General features: G+C 42.9%; 1 protein-coding gene across 2 annotated transcripts in view; it reads left to right on the top strand.

Annotated features, from left to right (window-relative positions):
- LRP5 (LDL receptor related protein 5) overlaps window positions 1–24,181 on the top strand; it is a 248,458-nt gene that overhangs the window by 214,052 nt on the left and 10,225 nt on the right. Inside the window, exons 15-20 of one of the 2 annotated variants that reach the window (XM_073347077.2) lie at window positions 1,191–1,381; window positions 9,231–9,440; window positions 13,285–13,410; window positions 19,114–19,350; window positions 19,996–20,106; window positions 23,072–23,305. In XM_073347077.2, coding sequence (XP_073203178.1) covers window positions 1,191–1,381; window positions 9,231–9,440; window positions 13,285–13,410; window positions 19,114–19,350; window positions 19,996–20,106; window positions 23,072–23,305 — 1,109 coding nt within the window. Of the gene's footprint in view, window positions 1–1,190; window positions 1,382–9,230; window positions 9,441–13,284; window positions 13,411–19,113; window positions 19,351–19,995; window positions 20,107–23,071; window positions 23,315–24,181 lie in introns of both variants that reach the window. The other variant, XM_073347076.2, reaches the window with a different exon arrangement.

Genomic DNA, 24,181 nt, shown 5'->3' with positions numbered 1-24,181 from the left:
AGCTCACTTCATCGGACGTAGCTCATGAAAGCTTATGCTCAAATAAATTGGTTAGTCTCTAAGGTGCCACAAGTCCTCCTGTTCTTTTTGAGAAATAATTCAGTCCTCTGTCGTGTGAAAACATCACAGTAACAGCTTGTGCAATCAGATCAAAGCAGATGTATTCCTTTACATTTTGAACCTGTATATTTTAAGGCCAGTTCTGCCTGAAGAATGTTTTACAATTATATTTTTAAAATTCTTGATATAAATTTAAAACAGGAGGATGTGCTAGATAGATTTTCCACAAGCATCTGAAATAAAAGGAATTGGTTTTTTGCATAGCAGTTTTGGTTATATTCAGGGTATCATTCACTTTGGGCTTGACGTCGGTGAAGAATGAGCCCTTTTACCATTCTCTTTAATAAGTTAAATACCCAACTTCCTGACTACTATTAAAAGTGCTTAAGAATCATATGTCTGACAGATGTTGAGTGACAATATTCCATATCCATGTAGATACAGCGGTTCTGAGAAAATCTGTGGAACATTTTCAGGGTTGTTAACTTACTGTTCAGCTTGGGTATGATTATATACAGTCCTTAGTATCTATAAACCATTTTAGAGGCTAGTGTGGGAGAGGGGATTAGAGATAGGTAAGGCATCAGTTTTATTGGAACCAATTCACAAGGACATATTTCATAGTTAGAAAGGGAAATCTTTAGTGTGTGCTTTTGGAATTAAAATGGGAATTTGCTTTTCTAGGATGATTCCTGAAACACGCTGACTTGCTAGCCTCCACCTTTCCATCCATGCTTCCAAACCATTTTAAAAAAAAATCCAAATTTGAGTTTTTAAAAAAGTCTTAAGGATTAAGGAACAGTGAATATGGCGGCCACCAGGAGACCTGAATTGAGTAGTGACTCCTGACCTGTGCACTGAACTGCTTAGAATAGTGCCATTCTTAGCAGTGTTTCTCTTCCTCTGGGAGCATCAATCTTGTTAATCTTATTGGGATTTTTTTCACACAGTGGAAGGGGAGGAGCCTTAGAGAAGACAGGATTTTTCGTGAGCATTGCTAAGAACTAAGCTTGGGGAGGAGGTGCTCAATAGCACTCGTTAGGTTTAAAAGAAACTATGATACGACTATAATTAAACCCCTACCCCCAAAAGTCTTGGTTTAAGAGACTGGTATCTGTATTTGTTATCAGGTACATGTACTTCACTAACATGCAAGAGCGAGCCCCGAAGATAGAGCGTGCAGCCCTGGACGGCACGGAGCGAGAAGTGCTCTTTAGTACCGGTCTGATCCGGCCTGTTGCGCTGGTAATTGACAACAAGCTTGGGAAACTCTTCTGGGTGGACGCAGATCTCAAACGCATTGAAAGCTGTGATTTGTCAGGTACGCGGAACTAAGCACGCTGAGCATTGGGCATTTATAGTGTGTATAGTCCTTCTCTGACACAGATCCCAAGGGCTTCTTCTAACTCTAACAATGCCTATTTTGTGCAGGCAGTGAAGAAATGATTAGTTACGGACTCTCTCCTTTGCAGCACATACATGGACAGAGCTTGTTAAACCTCTTAAAGGACAATAGCACCATACCTGAGTGTTCTGGTTTTTTCAATCATTGTAGTTACACCTGGCTTTTAAATGCCAAAGGCTGGTCAATGGCAGTGCAGACAATGGCAGGTAACTGTAGTAGGAGTAACTTAAAAGGGCATTGCCAAGACCAAGATAGTAATTTAATTCATGCACACATGCACTCTTCCCACACACCAAAAACTTTAATCCTTCTGAAGCGAGTGACAATTTAGCGTGTCTGGAATACTGATTTAGCATAGCATAATGTGAAGTCATCACATTTCCTGCTATAGTAATGCTACTTCACATCTGTAATTATAATGCTACTAGTTGGCTTTTATATGTGGCTTTATCTGTAGATCTCAGTGCTTTACAAAAGTGTATAAGCGTTATGGGCCCCCATTGTACAGCTGAGGACATTGAGGAATAGAGAAGTTAGGCTACTTGGTCAACGTCACTCGGCGAGTCAATAGCGGAACCAGTACTAGTATTCATGTTTGCTACTTTCCAGTTCAGTGTCAATCACTTCTGATCCTCTGTGGATTAGAGGAAGCAGCATATGGAGGAGTCAGGAGAGCAACGAGTTTGAGACTAAGGAGCTAGAGGCAAAGTCACCAATAGGAGGCAGGATCCAAGTCAAGGTTCAGAGAGTAGAGTGCACAGGGCACAGTAGGAGGAAAGTAATAGAAATGTGGGAATGGTTGGGCAATAGAACACACCAGGATTGGAAGAGAAGGGTTGGGAAGGTGAGACACAGAAAGTAGGACACTTCAGAACTGGAAGAGAAACCAGAAGTCAGGAGAGCATTTAGTTAACCTGTGGAAAGAGTAGCGCTGCTCGAGGATGAGAATGCATAGAGAGGGTGGGGTACGCCAGTAGTGAAAGAAGAGAGGGTCGTGTAGCAGAACACACAAGCATAGGGATCAAAGTAGGGACTGACTGTTACTCTTGTTTGTACAGGGCGTAGCACAATTGGGTCCCACTCTTGGCTGGTCTTCGGCCCTACTGTAATAAAGTGGGGCGGGGAAGAGAGAGAGGGAGTGTCAGAGATGCACCAAAGAAGCATGAGAAAAATCAGTTGAAGATAGAGCTGTAGGGGAATGCACCTGGGAGGAGGGCAGTGAACAAATCTGTGTTGGTATTGCCTCTAAAGAGAAAGCTAAAAAGCAGTGCCAGCTACACCCAATAAAGAGGGAAAGGAGACCCAGTCAATTAGCACTTGCTTATATTTGTAGCGTTCAAGAAACCTAGCCATGACTTCAGTTTCTACTTCAAGGCTAACACCCGTAAAATCCTCTCTGTGCAAAAGAATTGGGCCTTGTTGTTTTTATATATGTAAAATATTCACGAAAATACCGAGACTTAGAATGTTTGCAGTGTTGAGTTGAAGCTAGTTGACAGATGGGTTGTCTTTTTGGCTTGTAAGCTCTTTAAGGTAGGGACTGTGTACATTCAGCACCTAGCACGTTGGGGCTGGGAGGTGCTACTGTAATACAAATCATAAATTATAATTTGGGCTTCCGATTTCAGGTTTTAACTGGTAAACACCAATAAAACACTCCGAATATTTTTTTAAAAACTGTTTATCCAATAAACACTGGAAAAACTTTGTAAATGGTTAATCGGTTTGTGTTGACTTCCCCTCTTTCCCAGTGCAGTTTGTTTATGTAATTGATGTCTCTCCTCCCTGGCTTGTATCTACAGGCTTCTGTGCATTATCGCTCCATCTAGACTATGGGAAGGAGGTTTCTAAAGTGTACCAATGTGTTGAGAATTAATTGGTCCATATAAACCCTGCTGGTGCGCACTCAAGTATCCCTTGTGTGCTTTAATGTAATGCTGTTTGAACCAGTACTAGGTGCATATGCAAAAAGAGAGCCCTCAAAGCCCCCATTTTTTTTGACATCTACATGGAACTCAAAAATTGCTAAACAAATAAAACCTGTTTTTCAGGGTTTATTAATTTCATTTTTCAGAAGCCCTAATTATAATGCACTGACAGTTTCTCAGGGAAGCAATCTGTTAATTTTTTTTTCTTTTCTTTTTTTGTTTGCTAAGTGATATGTATATAAGAAGTGACTTAGGACTCAGGTGATACTAGGTGAATGATGACCAGTATGCAATAGTCATAGTTTTGGCAGGGGATAGCACATTGTGGCTTCCATTGTAGCTGGTCTGTGTTCCCCTAAAGGACTTCCTCCTAACTCTACAGATGTAGCACCTTAAATTAGGTGGATCATGTTACAAGAAAAACTAAACTTCCTCTGCTTAGTCTTGAATCGGTGCTTATAACATATATTTATTTGATGAACATAAAGGGGAAGCAGCTAGAAAATAAGATGCTATAGAGAAGATGAAAGGGGAAAACTGTAGGGATAAAAGAAAATCTGTAATGTTGATGAACCAGAGGGTATGCCTCTCATAGCCAGAGAGATACGGGTATGTTTGATCCAGCTGAGCTCACTGTAATTTGATCCATTGAGCTGTTGATTTTTGAAAAGTTAACAGCACATCTTTGCGTTTAAAAATGCTTTGTATTTTCATATTGCAAGCCTTGAAGAGAATCGACAGTCAAAAGGACCTTGGCTTGAATGAGACCATAAGAAATAAATTGTGCATTGGGCAGAACACATTAAAACAAGAACACATACACAGAAGGATTTTAATGTAAACTGAGGTGGTCATGAAAAATCAGATCAAAAGGTTGTGTTGTATATTTTTATTCTGATTAGGCAGTGCTAGGCATCCTTTCCCTCTTGCAGAATTAACAAGATGACACATTTTTTTTGAAACTTGCACCAAATCCAGATATTTTACAGCACCATGTTGAAAGTGGCAGAACAGCAACTAAGCTGTCCAATGTTTAACTTTCAGGGAAGGTGTTACATGGTCTTGTCTGTAGGACTTTCATTTTCATAACCAAGGGTTTAGCCCTGTGCCCTGCCTCTGACCACGCCCCCCTCCTCCAGCTTTGAGTTATTGCTGCTTTTTGGAATCTCATAAGGTTTTGCAAACAACTTCAGTTTGCCACCAGTTGGATAATATAACTTGTTTATTTCATTTTTAAATAGCTGAAAGAGTTTGAACATTTTTATTTGAGGTCAGAACAAATACTTTGTGTTCGATGGAAATGTAAATAGGGGAATTATTTGTCTTTCAAGCTTTTCATAATGTTGTTTTTTTTCCATTTGAATTCTAATTTCCACCTTCAAAAGATTACACATTTATTTCATACTGGAAATCAGTGTTTAATCACTAAGGAAATTAGATACTACTTGTAACAGGTTTTTCATTATCATTTTTATTAATTAACCAGAAGGAGAATGCTACTGAGAAACTATTCTTTGTTTATTCATTATTTTTTTTCCTAAACTACAATACAGAGGTGCCCACGATCCAATGCTCTCAGCACCCTTAGGCACTCTTTTAAAAAAATTACTGATGACTCTCTGGAGCTGTAAATGACCCATGATCAAATAACCCTAGTGACAATATAACTGTAACACACATGGAGTAAGAATCCTCCCATGGTGAGGGCAGTAGCCTGGGACTTGGGAGACTCAGAATCAGTTCCCTGCTTGGCCATGGACTTCCTGTGTAACATTGGGCATGCCCCTTAGTCTCTCTGTGCCTCAGTTCTCCATCTATAAAATGAGGACAATAGTACTTCCCTATCTCACAGACGTATTTGTGAGCATCAACACGTTAAGACTGTGAGGTCCTCAGATACCACAAGGATGGGGGGGTCAAAGGAGTACCATATATAGACTCATTAGTCATCTTCCACACACAATCCCCAAAACAGTTCTGTCCCACCAAGGAAGTGAAAATATTGGTCTTCCAGTGCTCCTGCAAGCTACCAAACTCAGGCTGTCTCAGACCTGGGTCCAGGAAACCATTTTAAAAAGCTACACAGCCCCTAGCTGAGAACACCCTGCCAGCAGCCCCACTGGGACTTCCTCTCAGGTGCCTCTGCAGTAAGTTGCTGGGAGAGAGGCAGCCTCTTACTGGTTTGTGAAAGGGGGAGATGCAGTTGATTATGTGAAACCTGCACCATTTCAGGACAGGAAGCATCAACTTTATTTTTAATTTTAAATGAATTTGGCCAGTTTTTAATGTTTTTAAATATAAAATTGTTGATGGAATAAAAAGGCTCCTTCGGTTTATTCCTGCTTCTGTTAAGAAATGGGTCCATCTGGGTTTTTATAATGTAGCCCAATAGCATGGTCTCTCAGCACAATTGAACCTCAATCTGCTGGCTCAGCACCCAGGGCCCAGTTCTGCAAGGTGCCGAGAGGCGCTGAGAACTCCAGTCCCATTGACTCCAATGTGAGTTAAGGGTGTTCCACATCTTGCAGGATCAGGGTCCCAGCACTTAGTCCCCCAGGCTGCAGGTCCAGCACCACCTTCCCATCAGTTTTTTTTTATTCTTTTGCATTTCTAAATCACTCAAATCTGCATGTTTTGTGGGGGGTGGAAGCCTCAGAAGTAATGACCAGCCTTCGGAGACTGAGCCAATCCCCAGTGTAATCAATGGAGAGGCTACTGTATGCACTGAGGCCGGCAGCTCTCTGTGGATCACCAGCTGTTGGTCCATGGACCATGGTTTTGGAATCTGTTTTACTGTATGCTCTCAGTTCTCTGCTCACCACTGTGATCTGTACTCCTGGTACTACAGCATTACAGGAGGTCCCCTTCCCCCACACCCCATTTTCAGTGGCCCAGGATGAAGGGAAGCAGTCAACATCAGACAAGGACTTGAATGCATTTCTTCCATAAACCTTACTAGCACTAGTTATTTCCCACTGGAGAGGGCTAGTATTGCCTAAATGCGTGAGAGAATTAATTTTAGAATTAATCAGGAAATTCTCGGCCTCCATATATTTTTTCCTTTAATTTAAAATAATCTGCGTGTACTGCAGTGCTCCTTTTAGCAGTATAGTAAGAGTCTTTGTACGCTGTGATCTTTTGAACAAATTTAATAGCAACTGTAATTGAAAGAAATGTTTTATTTGCCTGCATAGCTGAGCTCTTAAGTAATTTTTTCAGAAAATTAGTTGACTCTAGTACTGATTAATGTTTTTATTATCTTATTTTGTGGGCATTAAAAAAAAAAAAGTTTAAATGCCAGAGAGGAAAAGAGCAAGTTAGTCACAATTATCATTATTCCATAATTAAATCTTAGAGCAGAGATACCACTAACTCACATCGTCCGGTACATTTTTCATTTCTTTTGGAATACATCTGGTACTCATAGGCAGAAACTGCCTGCATAGAATCATAGAATATCAGGGTTGGAAGGGACCTCAGGAGGTCATCTAGTCCAACCCCCTGCTCAAAGCAGGACCAATCCCCAATTAAATAAAGTTGTTTCTCTGATGTAAGAGAATGATTCAAGGGCTGTCATTATGGAAAAGAACTACAAAAAAAAGTTACAACTTTTTAAGTACCTTTCACAAAAATGGTACAACAAACACTATCAGACTGCCAACAGTAAAGGTTAAAAGCAGCCACAAATTTTAACTATTTTAAAATGTTAGCTTGAATAATAGGACTGATTATTTGATTTTGTTGTTATTGTTTAGAGGTGAAACACCACTTTGATTTTTATCCCATTTCTTCCAAACGCTAAAGTTAGGCTTACTGAATGATTGGGCACGTGAAAGGAAGTTTGAAGGAAATGGTATGTGGAGGTAGGAAGTAGAAGGTGGTCAGTTTTCAGATGCATCCGCATGGACATTGTTTAGTATACTACAGGATTTGTGCCCTTACCTCTCCCTTTGCCGGTGTGTGCTGCATTAATTTAGTAGAAGGAGTACTGGTAGTAATAATAACTGGTTCTAGCAGTAGGTAGAGGCCCAAACCAAGCCTGGGACAGTTTCCTGCAAAAGTAGAGGGACTCTCCCTGCCCCATGGAGCATACAGTCTAAATGTAGACTGGGCTACAATACAAATTGCCACAGCATTCACACGCAATTGTAAATGATTGATTTAGCTGACATGACACTGACCACAGCAGACTAGTCAGTGCAGACCAGCACGAGTCATGGTCAGCATGACGTCGATGAACCACAATTAAATCCTGCTGGGTTGAGGGTCAGTCACGGTGAGCTGACGTGATGCTTATCGTGGTATGGCCTGGCCTGGTCTGTTCTGTCAGTTAACTCAGTTCTTCTTAGTAACCATTTTCAAACACCGTAAAATGCTCTAGAGGTGACAACAGCTCTGCCTTAGATGCTACTTTATAAGGGTCAGGCGCTTGAAAAGTGAGCCTAGAATCTCTGTCCTGTGGAAATAAGATGTCTGAGATCGTTGTTGAAATATTGACACTGGTTTTGTATTATGAGTGTGTTCCCCCTCACCATCTTTGTCTCGTCCATTCTTTCCACACTGTCCCCTCATCTTTCTCCTTCCTGTCTTCCGTTCCGCCTCTCCCCACTTCCAAGCTCATCTATACTATCATGCCACATAATTGATCAGACTATCTCATCACTGCCTGTCGCTTTGCCACCTTCCTCCCAAAGCACTTTCATTTCATCTCCATTTTCAAGGGTCTGACTACAGCCTGAATAAACCATCTGTCTCATTTCCCCCTCAGTACCTCCCTCCCTCTGCAGCAGGAGCTTTGATGCCCTGCATCTCAGCAACTGAGCTGGCTTTTGCCCTTTGCTGTTGGGCAGTTGATGGGTGGAGTGGGGGATCTGCTGCTGAAAACTGGAGTGCAGGGCAGAAAGCAGGAAATAGGAAGAGCTGCTGAATGTTGTGGGAAATCACTACTGGGGGAAAAAACAACAAACCCACCTTTCTCCACCTGCAGGCCCCTATGCTGTGCCCTACAGAGCTTCCAGCTTCTAGAGTAAATGAAGCAGGGATCTTACAAATAGCTTCATTCTCTCTGCAGTCCTGATTCATTCTCTGTGCCCAGAATAAGGCAGGGATCCTGTAGAAAAAAAAAGAGCGTGATTATGTAATTAAAGACTGTATCATAGTGTATATGCACCAGGAGGGTGAATAAAGATTACACAGGCAACCTAAAATTTGGCATTTTCTAACTTCTGAATGCTTAATTTTGCAACCTTAATGTGCTTAACAGAGTTGTTTTAATGTTGTGTGCATGTATGTACCTGTGTGTGTTATGTATGCATGTTTATGTATGTACATAACATTAAATGTATCTAGGATTTTTATATACACCAGTCACTGTGACACCAATGAATTATCAGCTTTCTGTTTTAAAAGAGTAGCATCAGCACTTAATGTTCTATGCAGATTTTTATTGGAAAACTCAATAAGTACTATTTTAAAAAATTTGAATGCCTCTTTCAAGAAATATCTTCCATGAGACCTTAGCTTGTAGGGAAAAATTCTAACCTCTACTGCCCAGAGATGGTTCCCATTGGTAGTTCAGTATATGCATGTCTGAGAGTAGAGCTTGCCTGTCAATGCTTGAAAGTGAATAATTTTTTTTAAATTGAGCCCATGGAAACATTTCCCATTGCACTGGATCAAAAAAAATTTGTTCAAAATTCATTCACGATAATAAGATTGTCTGGAGAATAAAGTGTGTTTTGAAAACAAGTACACTTTATTATAAAAGAGAAAAAAAAAGGTGAGACAAAAGTTTCTCTTTGCAAAACCTATATTTGCTTTAGCTTTGATTGTTACAGGAGCTAACCGTGTGACACTGGAGGACTCCAATATCCTGCAGCCAATGGGACTGACTGTGTTGGGGAATCACTTGTACTGGATTGACCGTCAGCAGCAGATGATTGAGAGAGTTGAGAAAACCAGTGGATACAAGAGGACTAGAATCCAAGGCCGAATTGCTCACTTGACAGGCATTCATGCAGTGGAAGAAGTTGATATGGATGAATTTTGTAAGTTTATTTCAGTGCCATGTATTCTTGATTGCTCTGGTGCTGGTTTCTCTTAAGCTTCTGAATCAGACACCCAGTGTGTATCCTAGCATGTGAATTTCTGATTCCTCAGTTTCTGACTTGTTGTGAGTTTTTGTGTTCATTTTAAACAGAATGTAGCAGGGTTTTTTAGTAAGCACTGTTTGAAACCAGGGAGTTTTTTTGCCAATGAAAAATGGTACATATAATTTGGCTATTTATGTAACACCCAAAAATACACCAGGCGTCCTACAGACTTATAAGACAGAATCCTGCTCTAAAGAAATGACAATTTGTACACAAAATACAGGCACAGGGCTTGATTGTGAGGGGTGCTGAACACTCTTGCCTCAACCCAGCTAAGCGCTTAAGCATGTGACCAGCCCCATTGACTTAAAATAAGTTCTTAGCTGGATTGCAGCCAGTCCAGCGTGCTCAGCACCTTGCAGGATGGACCTCCCAGAAGAGAAGGTAATGCAAATCTCTTTTCCCATTCCTGTCCTGAATAATCTCTGCACAGAAAGATGGCTATTTGATGTCGTAGTAGTTAGCAATCTATTCAGCATGTACATGCATAATACAAAATTTGCTCCCGAAGCGGCTTAGAAAATAAAAACAAAGAAAAACTAGATGTCAGCTGTTTGATGCAGAGAGGTTAATTACACTAGCCTTTCACCACTGCAAACCTGTGATCAAACGTGGTTTACTGTGTGCCATAAGGGAGTTATTCCACATAGTATTAGGGGAATCAGCTATAAGAAAAAGAGCTGTGCCTGACGTCTGTGTTTCTAAACCAGTGAGGCATCAAGGAGCGAGGGGGGCTTTTGTTGAACAGCAAAGCGTGGAAGGGGGCTCCTTTTAAAATAGTTTGCTGAAATACATCTCCACTGATCCTGGGGGGAGAGAAGTAAGGGAGGAGAAGCTATGTATTGCTTGCCCTGCCTCCCCTACCTTAGAAACAACAGTGGACAAACATAGTGAAGTAGCAGGCATGCCAGTTTGAAACACTGTTGCAACAAAAGGAACAGTGAAAACTGGCTAGGACTGTCTGTTTCACTTTGCTTCTCCTAGAGAGCGGTGCTAGCGGTCAGACATAATCTGGGAGAAGGGAGAGATCCAGAAAGAAGAGGAAAGAGAAAAAATATGGGGGAGACGCACCCTTCGTTAATTTTAGGATGTGCGCATTAGCCTTCCAAGTGATCACCTAATCGTAGGCTTGTCCTTCCCTTTTCATCTACCTCCGGGGGGGTGTTGGTTTCTGTGCCTGTTTGTTTTTTGTTGTCTTCATTTAGACTGCAAGATCTTCAGCGCAGGGATTCTGTCTTTGTTGTTGTAACGCAGTATGCATGTTGAGGTTATTATGTAAGTAATAGTAATGAGGCCAAGACTTGACCAAGCAGAGCAAGGAGCTGCACCAGTGGGTTAGTGGAAACATACCATAATCTGGTTCCACATTTGGTTTCTTTCTCTGGGAACCAGCAGATGTTAGAACTGTAGAGACACTGAGCCCCTGGGGATGGTGGTAATGGGTCCCTTCTGGCTGACTGACAGAGAAGTGCTGATGAGATACAGGAGGCCTTCTGTCAAACTCCACATCTGGAAGAAGGATGGTGCAGGGCCTTTGAGGAGAGAGGAAGAGTCATAGAGAGTCATAGAGTATCAGGGTTGGAAGGGACCTCAGGAGGTCATCTAGTCCAACCCCCTGCTCAAAGCAGGGCCAATCTCCAATTTTTGCCCCAGATCTCTAAGTGGCCCCCTCAAGGATTGAACTCACAACCCTGGGTTTAGCAGGCCAATGCTCAAACCACTGAGCTATAAGATGTTAACTGGGGGATCGAGGAGGGGAAGGATCGGAGAAAACCTCCCACAAAGAGGAAGAGAATTAAAAAAGAGAGAGAGAGAGAAAAGATTGTGGAAAGATGCAGAGAATGAAAGAGACAGAACGGCAGAATAAGGGAGTGTAAAGGAGTGGTGGGGAAAGGAAAAATATGCCCAATACAAAAGGGGCTAGAGAAGGAGACCTGAAGGTAGAGGGTGATTTTGTGTGTGTGTGTGTGTGTGTGTTTAATTTTAGGATATCATGTCTGTTTCTTTTATCTACTCATCTAATAAACTGTGATTGATAACTTCTCTGGAGGTTGAAAGACACATGGAAAGAAAATGTCCTGATATTTTCAAATCTCTCTTTCCATCCACCCCATTACCCCTACTGTTTGAAAAAGCCATTAACTAGAATAGCAGGAGGCGGCTGCATTGGCAGACCTGTGTAGGGGGAAACCTGTGTGATGTTTGCTTGCACTCTTGTTAATCTTTGATTTATAAGCACTGAAACTCTCAAATTTTGAAAATAAGAGTGTAGGAATCATTCATTGTGTTAAAAAAAAGGGGGGGGGATTGAAGCCATTTTAGTACACTTTTTCTAGAATTTTGCAAAAGATTAACCCCTTTTCTTTCACAATATGTAATATTCACCATTCTTAGCCTTTTCTCTACCATCTCCTTGCTCCACTCCCAGTGTCTCTCAAAGGTACCATTACTTTACTGCTGCAAAGGGATTTTATTTTTTAATTTAAGCACAATTCAGAGAATTGGGAAATGATTTTTACATGCTAAATCATGAATGGTTAAAAAAGGGGGGGGGGGGCGAAGTGCTTTATTTTCTTTATGGCAAGGATCCTGCTTTCTACTTTGAGTCACACTTGAAAAGAATCACCCTTCAGGGCTGAAATCTGAAACTTGTCCTTTAAAGGTGAATCTCTGTTGCAACAGAACAATTTTAAAAAAATTGTTTTTCTTTTGCTCTTCCAACAGTCCACGCTGCGTGCATTGGATTCTTAAGACTATATATAAAAATAATATGTTTGTTAAAAGTGAAGGCAGATTTCTGTGCTAAATGCCTGATTAATGAGTCTGAGCAGATGGAGAGCACATTTGGCACAGAAATAATTAGCTATTTTTATATGGATCTGCCCCCCCCCCCCCGTAAAAATCTTAGAACTTACTAGTACTGTATCCAAGAATGCATCATTCTATGACAACAAATATGGGCTCCACTTCAACAAGACATCTCAGCATGTGCTTAAATGTAGGCACATACAGGAAGTGATGTAATCCAGTGGATTGGGCATTAGACTAGGACTCAAGAGACCTGCATTCTATTCCCAGTTCTGCCATCTGTCTGCTGTGGGACCTTGGACAAGTAACTTTACCTCTCTTTCTCCTCCCACCCTTTGTCTGTCTTGTCTATTTAGGTTGCCCATTTGAGGAGCTATTAAGTGCTTAGCACTTTTGAGAATCAGGCTACTTACCTAAATGCCTAAATCTGGGTTTAGAAGCCTAACTGTACCTACTGTTTCTTTTTTAAATCTTGGCCCACATATGTTGTTTTGTGTGTGTACATATGTGTACTTCGGTTTTGTAAATAATTTTGGGGTCCTTCAAGATTAAGTGTACTGAAGAGGCCTTTTGTTTGGTTTAAACAAAAGTATCCCGTCTCTTTTTGACGTCCAGTTTGCAGATGAAATGCAGATGAAGTATACTCATTCTTTAAGTGTAGTCTTTACAAGAAGCTTCTACTAGTTTCTTTGCATCTGAGTTTCTAAATATTTAAAGGATTTCTGAGAAGTCCGTATACCTTGGTGTTCAGGAGCAATATCCCTAGAGAGACTATAAATCAGGTTTTGAGTAGTGACCTGGGAAGTCATGCATTTACTGTGTTCGTGTCCAGTGAAAGTTGGTAGTTCTTACAGAAACCAGCTTTGCACTAGCTGAACATCCTGATTTATTGACAGTGTACAGTATTCCATTCCATGTGTTGTTTATACAGCTGCACATCCATGTTCCCGTGACAATGGTGGCTGTTCACACATCTGCATTGCTAAAGGAGATGGAACCCCAAGATGCTCATGCCCAGATCACCTTGTACTTTTACAGAACCTCTTAACATGTGGAGGTAAGTGAATTAATTTAACAGGGCTTTTTATATAGGGCACACGTATCCATAAAGACTCTCAGAGCTTCTGGGGTCAAGAAGCTGCATAGTCAGATTTCCTCCTCTCCTCCCAATGTGTGGTCACAAATTCCACTGTGATAAACTTTAACCCAGTCATGTCACTTGCACTTTCTTTAATGTATGTAGGGCCTGACTAAAGATATCTACATGTTTCTGTAGGAAACATGAGCTAAGATTCAGTGCTGGGATGCAAACACACAGTTCCCCTGGAAGTAACTGGTGCATCCATGGTCAAAACTTGGCCCTTACTCCATAAGGTTTGGTGTTTAGATCTTTGAATCTGTCTCTGTCTTCATTGCCCGCAAAATGCCCCTCTGGGCCTCGGAAGATTTAGCACATGTATTGATACTTACTGAAGTTTGTCTGGTGTGACTGATTTGATTGTTGTGCTGTAAACGTGCTTGGTAGAGTGTGACCATGTTGCATTAGGCTGTTATAATGTGGCACAGGACAGTGCTGACACGTCATAAGGCCATATGCGACATTTCGCAAACCCGGAAATTAGTGTCAGAGCATGACTTTGATGTACTCCGTTGCTAATAAAATCAAGACAATTCTGGCGATCCCAAGATGGGTAGTGGCCCTGTTCATTATAGTAGCTCTCTTAATCCCCCACTTTATGCTTTCCTGCTTCTTTCGCAATCCCAGGAGTTTTCACTATTTGTAGCACTGCACTTGCTGGGGGAATTAAAAAAACAAACAAACTCATTTCTTCTGGGAGGTCTCATATCTTCAGTATTTTAGCTTTATCGCTGCACTCAAGCTTTTTGAAAAAATATATTCATTTCTCTCTAGATTTCATGTGCTGGCTGAACTCTCACCTCCCCAGGGGAAGTCATTTCCATTGTAAACTGTTTTCTTTCCCATGACCACAACACACTATGTGGTTTCAGAGTAGTAGTGGTTACTTCTGGAGGCCAAAAAATAAATAAATCAGTCTACTCGTATTTCTCAATCTGCTGCTCCTGCAAGACATTGCCAGTGAGAGATTTCTTACCTCCCACTGTTTCATTATCTTCTGCTATAAATCTAACAAATTTAGAGCCTCCCTTTTGGTCTTCGTTCATTTTTATACTAAGCTTATCCAGAGCCTGCTAAGACTTTCTGACGCATCCTGTCTGCAGCATTAGCAGCCCTGAGCCAGTGTCTTTCAGTAGCCTGAAAATGCGTTGCAGAGTGTCTGCCCCCAGATGCTTTAACCAGTTTTAGGACCAAATTTGTATTTGCTTGATGCAAGAGGGTGCGATATTAAATTCAGCTCAGTGGCTGAATTCATCTTCCAGGGAAGAGCTGGTCATTCTCATTTTCTGCATTGCCTGGAAATGTTCTGTTTGAATAGGAAATCCAGATTAGTTTTCATTCCTGAGTTTTCCCAGTTATTTGTGTAGGTGACATATTAGTTTATTCAGAGCTGTTAATTGATTGGTTACCGTTGAGTTACTCAGTATTGCCAGCTCCAAGCAATCAAAAATCGTGATGCAGACCTCAAAAATCACAACTGGCTTAAAAATCATGAGATTAAAAATAATAAACATTGGGTTCTTGTTGTTTGCCTTTTGGGTTTTTAACTGCTGAAATACACTTGGGTCACTTTTTCAAGCTTTTCTCCACAGCCAAGAGGGCTAGAAACTTTATTTTCAATGAAAGATCAGATTTCTCATGTAGTCGCATAACTCTGGGAGATGGGGCTTTAAGAAAAACACAAAAGCACCTATTGATGATGATTTCTCCCATTGTCACCAAGAGGGAGATTTTGCTTATGCTGGCTGTTGAAAGAGAATTCTGTATTGCAAGGTGGCCATGCTGGGCCTTTCTGTATTATGCAGCCTTTGGTACACAATAAGTTCAGTAACATTGTCACCACGGAGCCATTGTATGAATACATTGTTGCTGTTGACTACATCTTCCTCCTGGAAGATCAGTATGAGAGTTCTAACAACATTTCATTGATTTTCAGATACTACCACTTAACATAAGACTGTGCCTTATATATTTACTATAACAAATGTGTAATGTAGTAATCTGTTGTAGTTCTTTAATACAGCTGATTTACATGTTCTAGGGAAGTAGTGGTACCTAGTGGGTAGGTCCTGGACTGGGACTCAGGAAATCTAGGTAGTTCTTTGAGTGCTTGGTCATGTCCATTCCATTGTAGAGGAGTGTGCTCACCACATGCACCACTGCGGGAAGTTTTTCCTGCAGTGGTATCCGTAGGGGACCGCCTCTAGTGCGGCGCATGTATGCACCAGTGTAAGGGGCGCTGCCAGTTCCCACCTCCCTCAGTTCCTTCTTCCCGCCAGTGATGGTGCTGCAATGTCTCCTTGCCTTGGGCGTCCCCTCCAGATGTGGCTGGCATCAGTCTACTCCCCAGCCAGACATCACCTAGACATGGTCATCATGATCCCGCTGCAGGTACTTACCTCCCTGCAGTGGTGGTCCAACCCGATTCTGGTGTTGGAAGGTGTGCTGTTCGCGAGCCTGTGACCCATGGTCTCCCTGATTTCAGATGCATCCGACCTTGGCTGCGGAGTGCATCTCAGTACACTGCGGATTTGGGTTATGGTCATGGGAGGAACTCGCGTTTATATATAAACATCAGAGCCATCCTTCTGGCTTGCGGTGTCTTCCTTCCCCAACTGTCTGGTCAGGTAGTGCAGATGTTGACGGATAATATGGCCTCCATGTTCTATGTCAACAGGCCTGGGGCAGCTCATTCACGGCTCTGTGCCAGAAGGCCCTCTTTCTGTGGGACTTCTGCATTCAGCATGTGATCCACCTGGAAGCCTCGCACCTCCCCGGCGTCCAGAACATGCTGGCGAATCGCCTCAGCAGGTCCTTTGTCTCTCACCATGAGTGGTCCCTTTACTTGGAGGTCGTCAGAATGCTATTCCAGAAGTGGAGAACTCCCCGAGTGGACCTGTTCGCCACCAGACAGGACAGAAAGTGTCATCAGTTTTGCTCTCTCCAGAGCCTCAGCAGAGGCTCACTTTCCGATGCCTTTCTCTTGTCGTGGTCAGGAGACCTGATGTATGCCTTCCCGCCAGTTCCTCTCATCAGCAAAGTCCTCTCAGAAATCAAGGGGGACAAGGCATGAGACATTATGATTGCCTGAGCATGGCCTCACCAGCATTGGTTTAGCATGCACATGGACCTGGCCACAGCAGCCCTGTGGCGACTTCCCAGCCGCCCGGACCTTCTCTCTCAGGAGCACTGTTGGCTCCTGCACCTGAACCTCACCTCTCTCCACCTCACAGCTTGGATCCTGTGTCACTGAATCCAGAGGAACAAGCTTGCTCTAGTCAGGTACAGCAGGCTCTCTTGGAGAGCAGAAAGCTCCAACCACCGCAACTTACCTGGCAAAATGGAAGTGTTTCTCCTGCTGGGCATCAGAGCAGAATAGCTCCCTGACCCAGTCATCTCTGCAGTCCAGCCTGGATTACCTGCTTCACTTAAAGCACCAGGGCCTCGCCCTCTCTTAGATCAAGGTGCACCTGGCAGCCATATTGGCCTTCCATCATCTCATCCAGGGTAGATTGGTATTCTCACAAGAGATGTCGATCAGGTTCCTGAAAGGCATTGAAAGACTCTTTCTGCCAATCCAGGACCTGGTTCCCCAATAGGACCTCAACCTGGTCCTTCCCAGGCTCACGGGTCCACCCTTTGAGCCTACAGCTTCTTGTTCCCTTTCCCACTTGTCGTGGAAGGTTGCATTCCTTGTAGCTATTACCTCAGCGAGACGGGTCTCCAAGATTAAAGCCCTCACTTTGGAGCTCCCATACATGGTATCCTACAAGGACAAGGTCCAGCTGCAGCCCCATCCATTCTTCCTGCCAAAGGTGGTGTCACACTTCCGTGTTAGCCAGGATATCTTCCTCCTGGTGTTCTGTCCAAACCTCCCATGACCAATGAGAAGAGGCGTGCACACTCTGTCAGGCATGCCCTGGCTTTCTACCTGGAGTGCACCAAGCCCTTCCGCAGAGCCACCCAGCTCTTTATCGCGATCGCTGACAGGATGAAGGGCCTTCTGGTGTCCTCTCAAAGGATTTCGAATTGGATCACCACCTGCGTCTGTACTGGTTACGAGTTGGCGCAGGCTGTGCCCCCATCAGTAGTGAAGGCACACTCGACAAGGGCACAGGTGTCTTCAGTTGCCTTCCTGGCGCATGTCCCTATCCAGGACATTTGCAGGGCCGCGACGTGGGCTTCAGTACACACGTTCACAACTCACTAGGCCATCACTCAGCAGGCCAGAGATGACCGTGGCTTTGGCAGAGCTGTGTTGAAATCGACACATCCATGAACTCCTTACCCTCCTCTGGTGGTACTGCTTGGGAGTCATCTACCATGGAATGGACGTGAGCAAGCACTAAAAGAAGAAAAGACGATTACCTTTTGTAAATGTTGTTTTTCGAGATGTGTTGCTCATGTCCATCCCATGACCCGCCCTCCTTCCCCTCTGTCTGAGTTCTAGCAAGAAGGAATTTGAGGGAGGGGGGAGCCGACGGCACCCCTTATTCCGCGGCATACGTGCGCCACTCCAGAGTGCGCCAGAGCTGGTCCTAAATGGATGCCACTGAAGGAAAAGCTTTCGGCACCGGTGCATGTGGCGAGCACACACACCTACAATGGAATGGACATGAGCAACACATCTCGAAGAATAACAATTACGAAAGGTAACAGTATTTTCAATCTCCAGCTCTGCCACTGACCTGCTGGGTGACCTTGAGCAAGTCACGCCATCTCTCTGTGCCTCAGTTTCCCCTTCTGTAAAATGGGGATAATGATATTGGCCTCCTTGATAAAGCATTTGAGATCTAAAGTTGAAAAGTACTATATGAGAGCTAATTATTATTATTCAAAAGGGAGTGGCTTTGCTGTTCTGTTGTAATATATGTTTAAGTGCCTTTGGCAGCTGTTTCTTAACCCAGTCACTGATGATTAATGCAATGCTGCTGGATGGGGCAGCAGTGGGGGAGATTGCTCCCAGGGCCTCTGGATGAGAGAGCATGAGCCTCTAGTGCCCAAGCCAAAGAAACACCAGATTCCTTAGCTTAAACTGTTGTAGCAGACTCAAACATCTGTACATGGACTAGCCACTAGACAAGGACAGAGACGCATATTGAGTAAGCATGGATTACATTTGGTTTAGGTAAACTAGTGACTGGTTCATCCAGAATGCCAGTTTTGTTATAAAGATTATACTAAACCATGATCAGAAATACCCTAGGATAATGTAATTTAGGGATTAGAGGTGAGTAAAGCTAGCAGTTTGTGCTTTGCAAGTGGAAACTGATATTTTGTGAGTATTCATTTATATGAAATCCATGTGAAAATCTCTTTGAAAAAGAAGTTGCTAACACGACGTTACTTATTCAGAGTTCCCTGCCACCAGTCCAGTTCTCAGACAACTAGACCATGCCTCTTCTGGCAGCATACACAGTTTTTTGTTACAAATTGGGAAACATTTATTCCCTGGGCAAATCTGTTAATTATTTCTTGATGAAAACTTGCCATTTTCACAGAGGAATTTCAGCATGGACATAACAAGTTTTCCATCTGTGAAAAGTCTCTTTCACTTTTTTATATATAATCTTTTTATCAGGACTAAAATGAGTGAGTATGTATGGTTTTTCTTGTCTCCAGAACCTCCAACTTGTTCCCCAGACCAGTTTACCTGTGCGACTGGGGAGATAGACTGTATCCCAATGGCATGGCGATGCGATGGATTTCCAGAATGTGATGATCAGAGTGATGAAGATAGCTGTCCTATATGTTCAGCAGCCCAGTTTCAGTGTGAGAAAGGACAATGTATTGATGCCCGCTTGCGGTGTAATGGAGAAATTGACTGCCAAGATAAATCCGACGAAGCAGACTGCAATAGTAAGATTAATGTCCTGAGTGCCTGGCTTTAAAGACCAGGATTTAAAGACCTTCCTTTTTACTCTGAAACCAAAAACACAAAAATACGTTGATTCTGCCCTTCTCTCCCTCTTCATCTCTCCCCACCCCCTCTTCTATGCTCAACGTATACATTTCCATAACTGCATAGTTACCTCATCAGCTACTTGTAAGCCTTAGGGAAAATAAATACAGTCTATGTTTAAAATCCAGAGCAAACATAGGAAACAAACGCACAGGGCTAATTTGACTAAAGACCTTGGATTGTCAGGAGCTGAAATAGATTTCCTCTCCATTCTGTTGCCTTAATGGCATATTCTGTTTTGTGGGGGGAATTTTTTTCAAGTTAATCAACACTTGTGTACTTCAGCTGTGTAATTGCTCGTACGTGCCAGAATTACACACTGTCTAAACTGTGTGTGTCTTGCTGACCATTTTTCTCCTAAGTACTAGACCGTGATGCAGAGATTCAGTTCCCAGGTGGATAAAGTGTAGTATACACAGCAAGTGCTGTATGTGTTACGTCTGGGTTTCGTAAAATGTTCAGTTACTTCACAGAGCAAGTTATAATTTGATTTAGATTAAGATTTTGTGTGCTAACTAAACGGTTATTTTTTCCCCATTCAGCAATCTGTCTCCCAAATCAGTTTCGATGTGCCAGTGGCCAGTGCATCCTCATAAAACAGCAGTGTGACTCCTTTCCAGATTGCATCGATGGTTCCGATGAACTCATGTGTGGTGAGAGGTCTTTCTTTGGGATTAAAGCTGTCTGCATGCATGCAGGCATTACATTGAAGTGTGTGTATATTGACTGTTACTTCTATGGCTGGCCCTGAGTCTAGGGGGATAGACCAGCTCTAGCTTGCTGCTAAACTCAGTCCTGCTCTTTCTAAGTTCCTGTCTACACTGTAACAACAGCCCTGTTGGTGGCCTGATTACAACTCACTGGTAGCCTTGGAATTCATAGGGCTGCTGCACAGTTCAGGAACACTGTTAAAACAAAGCTTAGCCCCATCTACATTACAAGATCCAAGCTTTAATTATCTCAAGAGATGACTATGTTGTGACCCAGCAAGGTACAGTGAAGATAGGACAAGAGAGCATAGGAGAGACCTTGATTTCCTGGCTGAAATGTAATCGGAAGTTCTTATGACCAGAGCTGTTTGTGAGTTATGGCTGAGCCTATGATGACTACTCCATTTTGCCCTTAGTTGTAATTGGCCCATTATTTTGTCAAATGCTTTGAGAAGCATGGAAGGCATAATGCAAATTCCATTCTGTTCTGCCCAAAACTGCCCCCCCTTTTCCCATCCCACCCCCACCTTCCATGCCTGGGCATATACAGCTCATGAAACTTTTGAATAGCTGGGAGGAGTAAGGACAGCCACTTTCAGCTACAAAGGGGGCTGTTTTAATTGAACGGTTGCAGCTCCTCGTTCTGAAGTGCTGCTGTGGGATAGAAGCAGGAACGCCGCTCTTCTGGGAATCTCATATGAACAAACAAAATCAGTCACCGAGTTTATATAGAGAATGCTACAGAGCATCTAAGAATGTCAATCTTATGGGGCAGGCTAATTGCCAGGTATTTAATATGTTGGGGATCAGCAAGTTTCTCAAGTGTGAGAGGGAGCTGATAAGGAGTGTTGTGCTGGGTGGGGGAGGAGTGATTGGGAGAAGGAGCCAGGTTGGGGTACCTCACTCCTTCCTCCCCTACCCTGCATTATCCTACACATCCCATCCCTTTCTGGTTGGTTCCTGACCCACCCTTCCTCATGCTGGGAACCAGCAGTGGGAGGCATGTTTCATTAGCAACCAGGACTAAGAGGTGAGGGCTAGTCGCATGTTGAACAGGTGAGAGTAGGGGGCAGCATTGGAAGGATGAGCTGGGCTTATGAGGCTTTCGACCCATATGGGAGGGCGCTCTTCAAAAGCACAGTAGGGGATGGGGCAAGCGAAGGCTGGGAATGTAGGAGAAGCCTCATTAGCGGAGAAAAGAAAGTGGGAGCAGGAAATGTGGTTGGCATAGGAGAGGAGAAGAGCAATAGAAGATTAATTCATTTGCAAACTCATACCCTGGAAACCTCAGGGTGAATATTCTCCTGTTCCCCAATTGTCCCTTCTACTCTAGCCTACTTAACCTTCTTGCAGCCCTCACCCAATTCCTCCTTCTAAATAATAGTAAAAAGATTTTTTGTGCATTTGACAGCATCTTATGTATAGCCAGTTTTCTTTTTTTTCTGCACTCAGGCCCTGGTCCAGCAATTAAATCTGCACAGCCACAGTTGGTCTCCATGCAAGTGCAAGGATGCATACACAGGGCCCTGATCCTGCAATCAGATCCTCAGTTAGTTTCTTGCTTGATGAAAAATGTCCGTTGGGGGAAACCAAAAAAAAAAAAAAAATCTTCTAAAAATTCAGGACTTAGTGTTCAAAGGATGCTTTTATCGAAACTGGATTTTTTTTTTAATTGGCCATTTTAAAACAAGTCCAGCTGAGTGCCCCTTTAAAATGATCATCGGATAGGTAGAATGGTTGAAACTCTAATACTGAAGGCTGGATCGATCCTCCGTTGGTGCACGTTGGGGATAACACCAATGTCTTCAGCGGCACTGCCTTGATTTGCACGAGCTTAGGGTCCGACCCAAACTTTGTGTATTTTTAATTTCTTTGATGCAGCCAAACACCATGGGGGGGCAGAGGAGAGTACACTTCCCTCACCTACTGCCTCTGCAGCAATGGTTACGCTAACGTGCTATTCCCTGAGCTGTGCTGACATCAGTCATTGACGGTGGAGCATGAAAATCCTTTCATCATGACATGATGAGAGGATAATATAATCTGAAGTAGTTGTTAAATCAGAATAGCTGTGTTAGGCTCCGGTGCATTCAAAATGCAGGAAGGATTTTAAAAAAAATTGATTTGCCAAATGGAATAGGACAAATGATAAAGCAGCGCAAGAATTTTTATCAGATTGCTGACCGGGTTTGATTCAGCCTGTACTTGTTGGCACGCCATGCTAGCATTTCCCTCGTGGCCACATAAGAGATTCTGCAGAATTTAAGATTTCATTTAATTAAAAAATACTTCAGAGTTGGCTGAGCAGATTCAACTCCTGATTACATCACCGCTGCAGATCTGGCCATAGGTCTTTGACTCAATGATGTGACCCAGTGCAGGATTCATTTAAGGAGAGATGTGGAGTGCCCCGCCATTGTCTCGAGAACACATTGTTAATTCTGAAAGTTAATGATACCGATTAATACATTTTAGTGTATTGGCTATTTCAGTCAGAAAGTCACATATTTTGGGATGGTGGGCAAAGCTGTTCCAACAGCGAAAAAGTCTCATGTTTTAAAGGAATTCGTTCAGCTTGAAATTTAGTCCGTTTTAAAAATTAGTTAGAAGTGGCTTCTGGTACATTTTTAGAGGGCAGAGTGTAGGTGAGGTCAGAAGGTCCCTAATCACTATATGTGGAGGAGAGGAGACGTAAAATCTTGCTCGATAATTCAGAATGTAGAAGGCCTGAGGGACTCTGTGAGTGAGAGAGTGTAATGTAATTATTTGCATAGTGCATTGTGTGAATGATTCTATGATCAATCTATCTTGTTCCCCCTGGCCCGGGGTTTTAGGAGCAAGTATGGAGGTTTTTCCGGAGCAGCATCATATACATCAATGTAATGATTTTTTTTTCTTTTTTTTTCAGAAAAAAACACATCCTCAGATGAACCTCAACCCCACGTTAGTGCTATTGGACCAGTCATTGGTATCATACTGTCCCTTTTGGTCATGGGAGGAATGTATTTTGTTTGCCAGCGAGTGGTATGTCAGCGCTATGCTGGACCCAATGGACCTTTTCCACATGAATATGTCAGCGGAACCCCTCATGTGCCTCTTAATTTTATAGCTCCAGGGAGTTCTCAGCATGGCACTTTTACTGGTAAGGACGGTAAGGACCCTGCATTTCATCAGCACTATTATGTTACCTGGATTTTATTTTCACAGGATACTAACTATGGGGCTGTTTTTTGTAGGCACCAAAGCAAGTTAGATGTCGAACGTCCTTTGACTTTCAGTGGGACTTCGGTGCTTATCTGCCCATTGGGCCACATTTGCAAATGTTTTCGGGTGCCAAAAGATGCAGATAGGTTTCTTTCAGTGGAAGTTAGACACTTTGGTGCTTTTGAAAATTCCATGAGGTGCCTAATTTTTTATTTTTTTAAATCTTCCCCTTAATAGTTACTATGGAGGTCATGGGTATGTTCTTGGGTGTTGCCTCTACAACGCTCTTACCCAAGTTTGATGGTATTTAACCCAGGGCTAGCTGGACCAGCTGGGGGTGTAGGTTAGAGCCCAGGCGCCACCCCACTCAGACTGATAACCCACCCGCTTTGCAGTGAGGACTCGGCCTAAATCACTTGAGTGCTGATAACCCTCTAATGCCTTCCCACGATTGCCCTGGATCCCCAGAAGGACAGACAAGTTTTTCCACAATTCACTGTGAAAGAACAGCAGAGCTGCTGAGCTCACAAGAGCACGCAGAACTGCAGGATATGCCCCCAGAAGCCCTCTAAAGAGACAGGCGAATGCTGCCCCAATGAGGACACAGTAAATTAGATATGGCTTTGCAGTGTGACTGCTTATACCTGGAATAGGCAAACCCAAGTGTTCAGACCCAGGTGCTAATCACCTAGGCAAACTCTTCAGTGAAGACATACCCCTAGGTTTAATTCCTGGCTCCATTGAAGCCAGTGGTGCTATGACCATTTATACCAATGGAGAATCTGCCTCTAGATGTTGGAACTATGCAGGAAGA

This window comes from Lepidochelys kempii, chromosome 6 (assembly GCF_965140285.1).
Source record: "Lepidochelys kempii isolate rLepKem1 chromosome 6, rLepKem1.hap1, whole genome shotgun sequence".
Lineage (NCBI taxonomy): Eukaryota > Metazoa > Chordata > Testudines > Cheloniidae > Lepidochelys > Lepidochelys kempii.
This window is presented reverse-complemented; position numbering and strand designations above follow the sequence as displayed.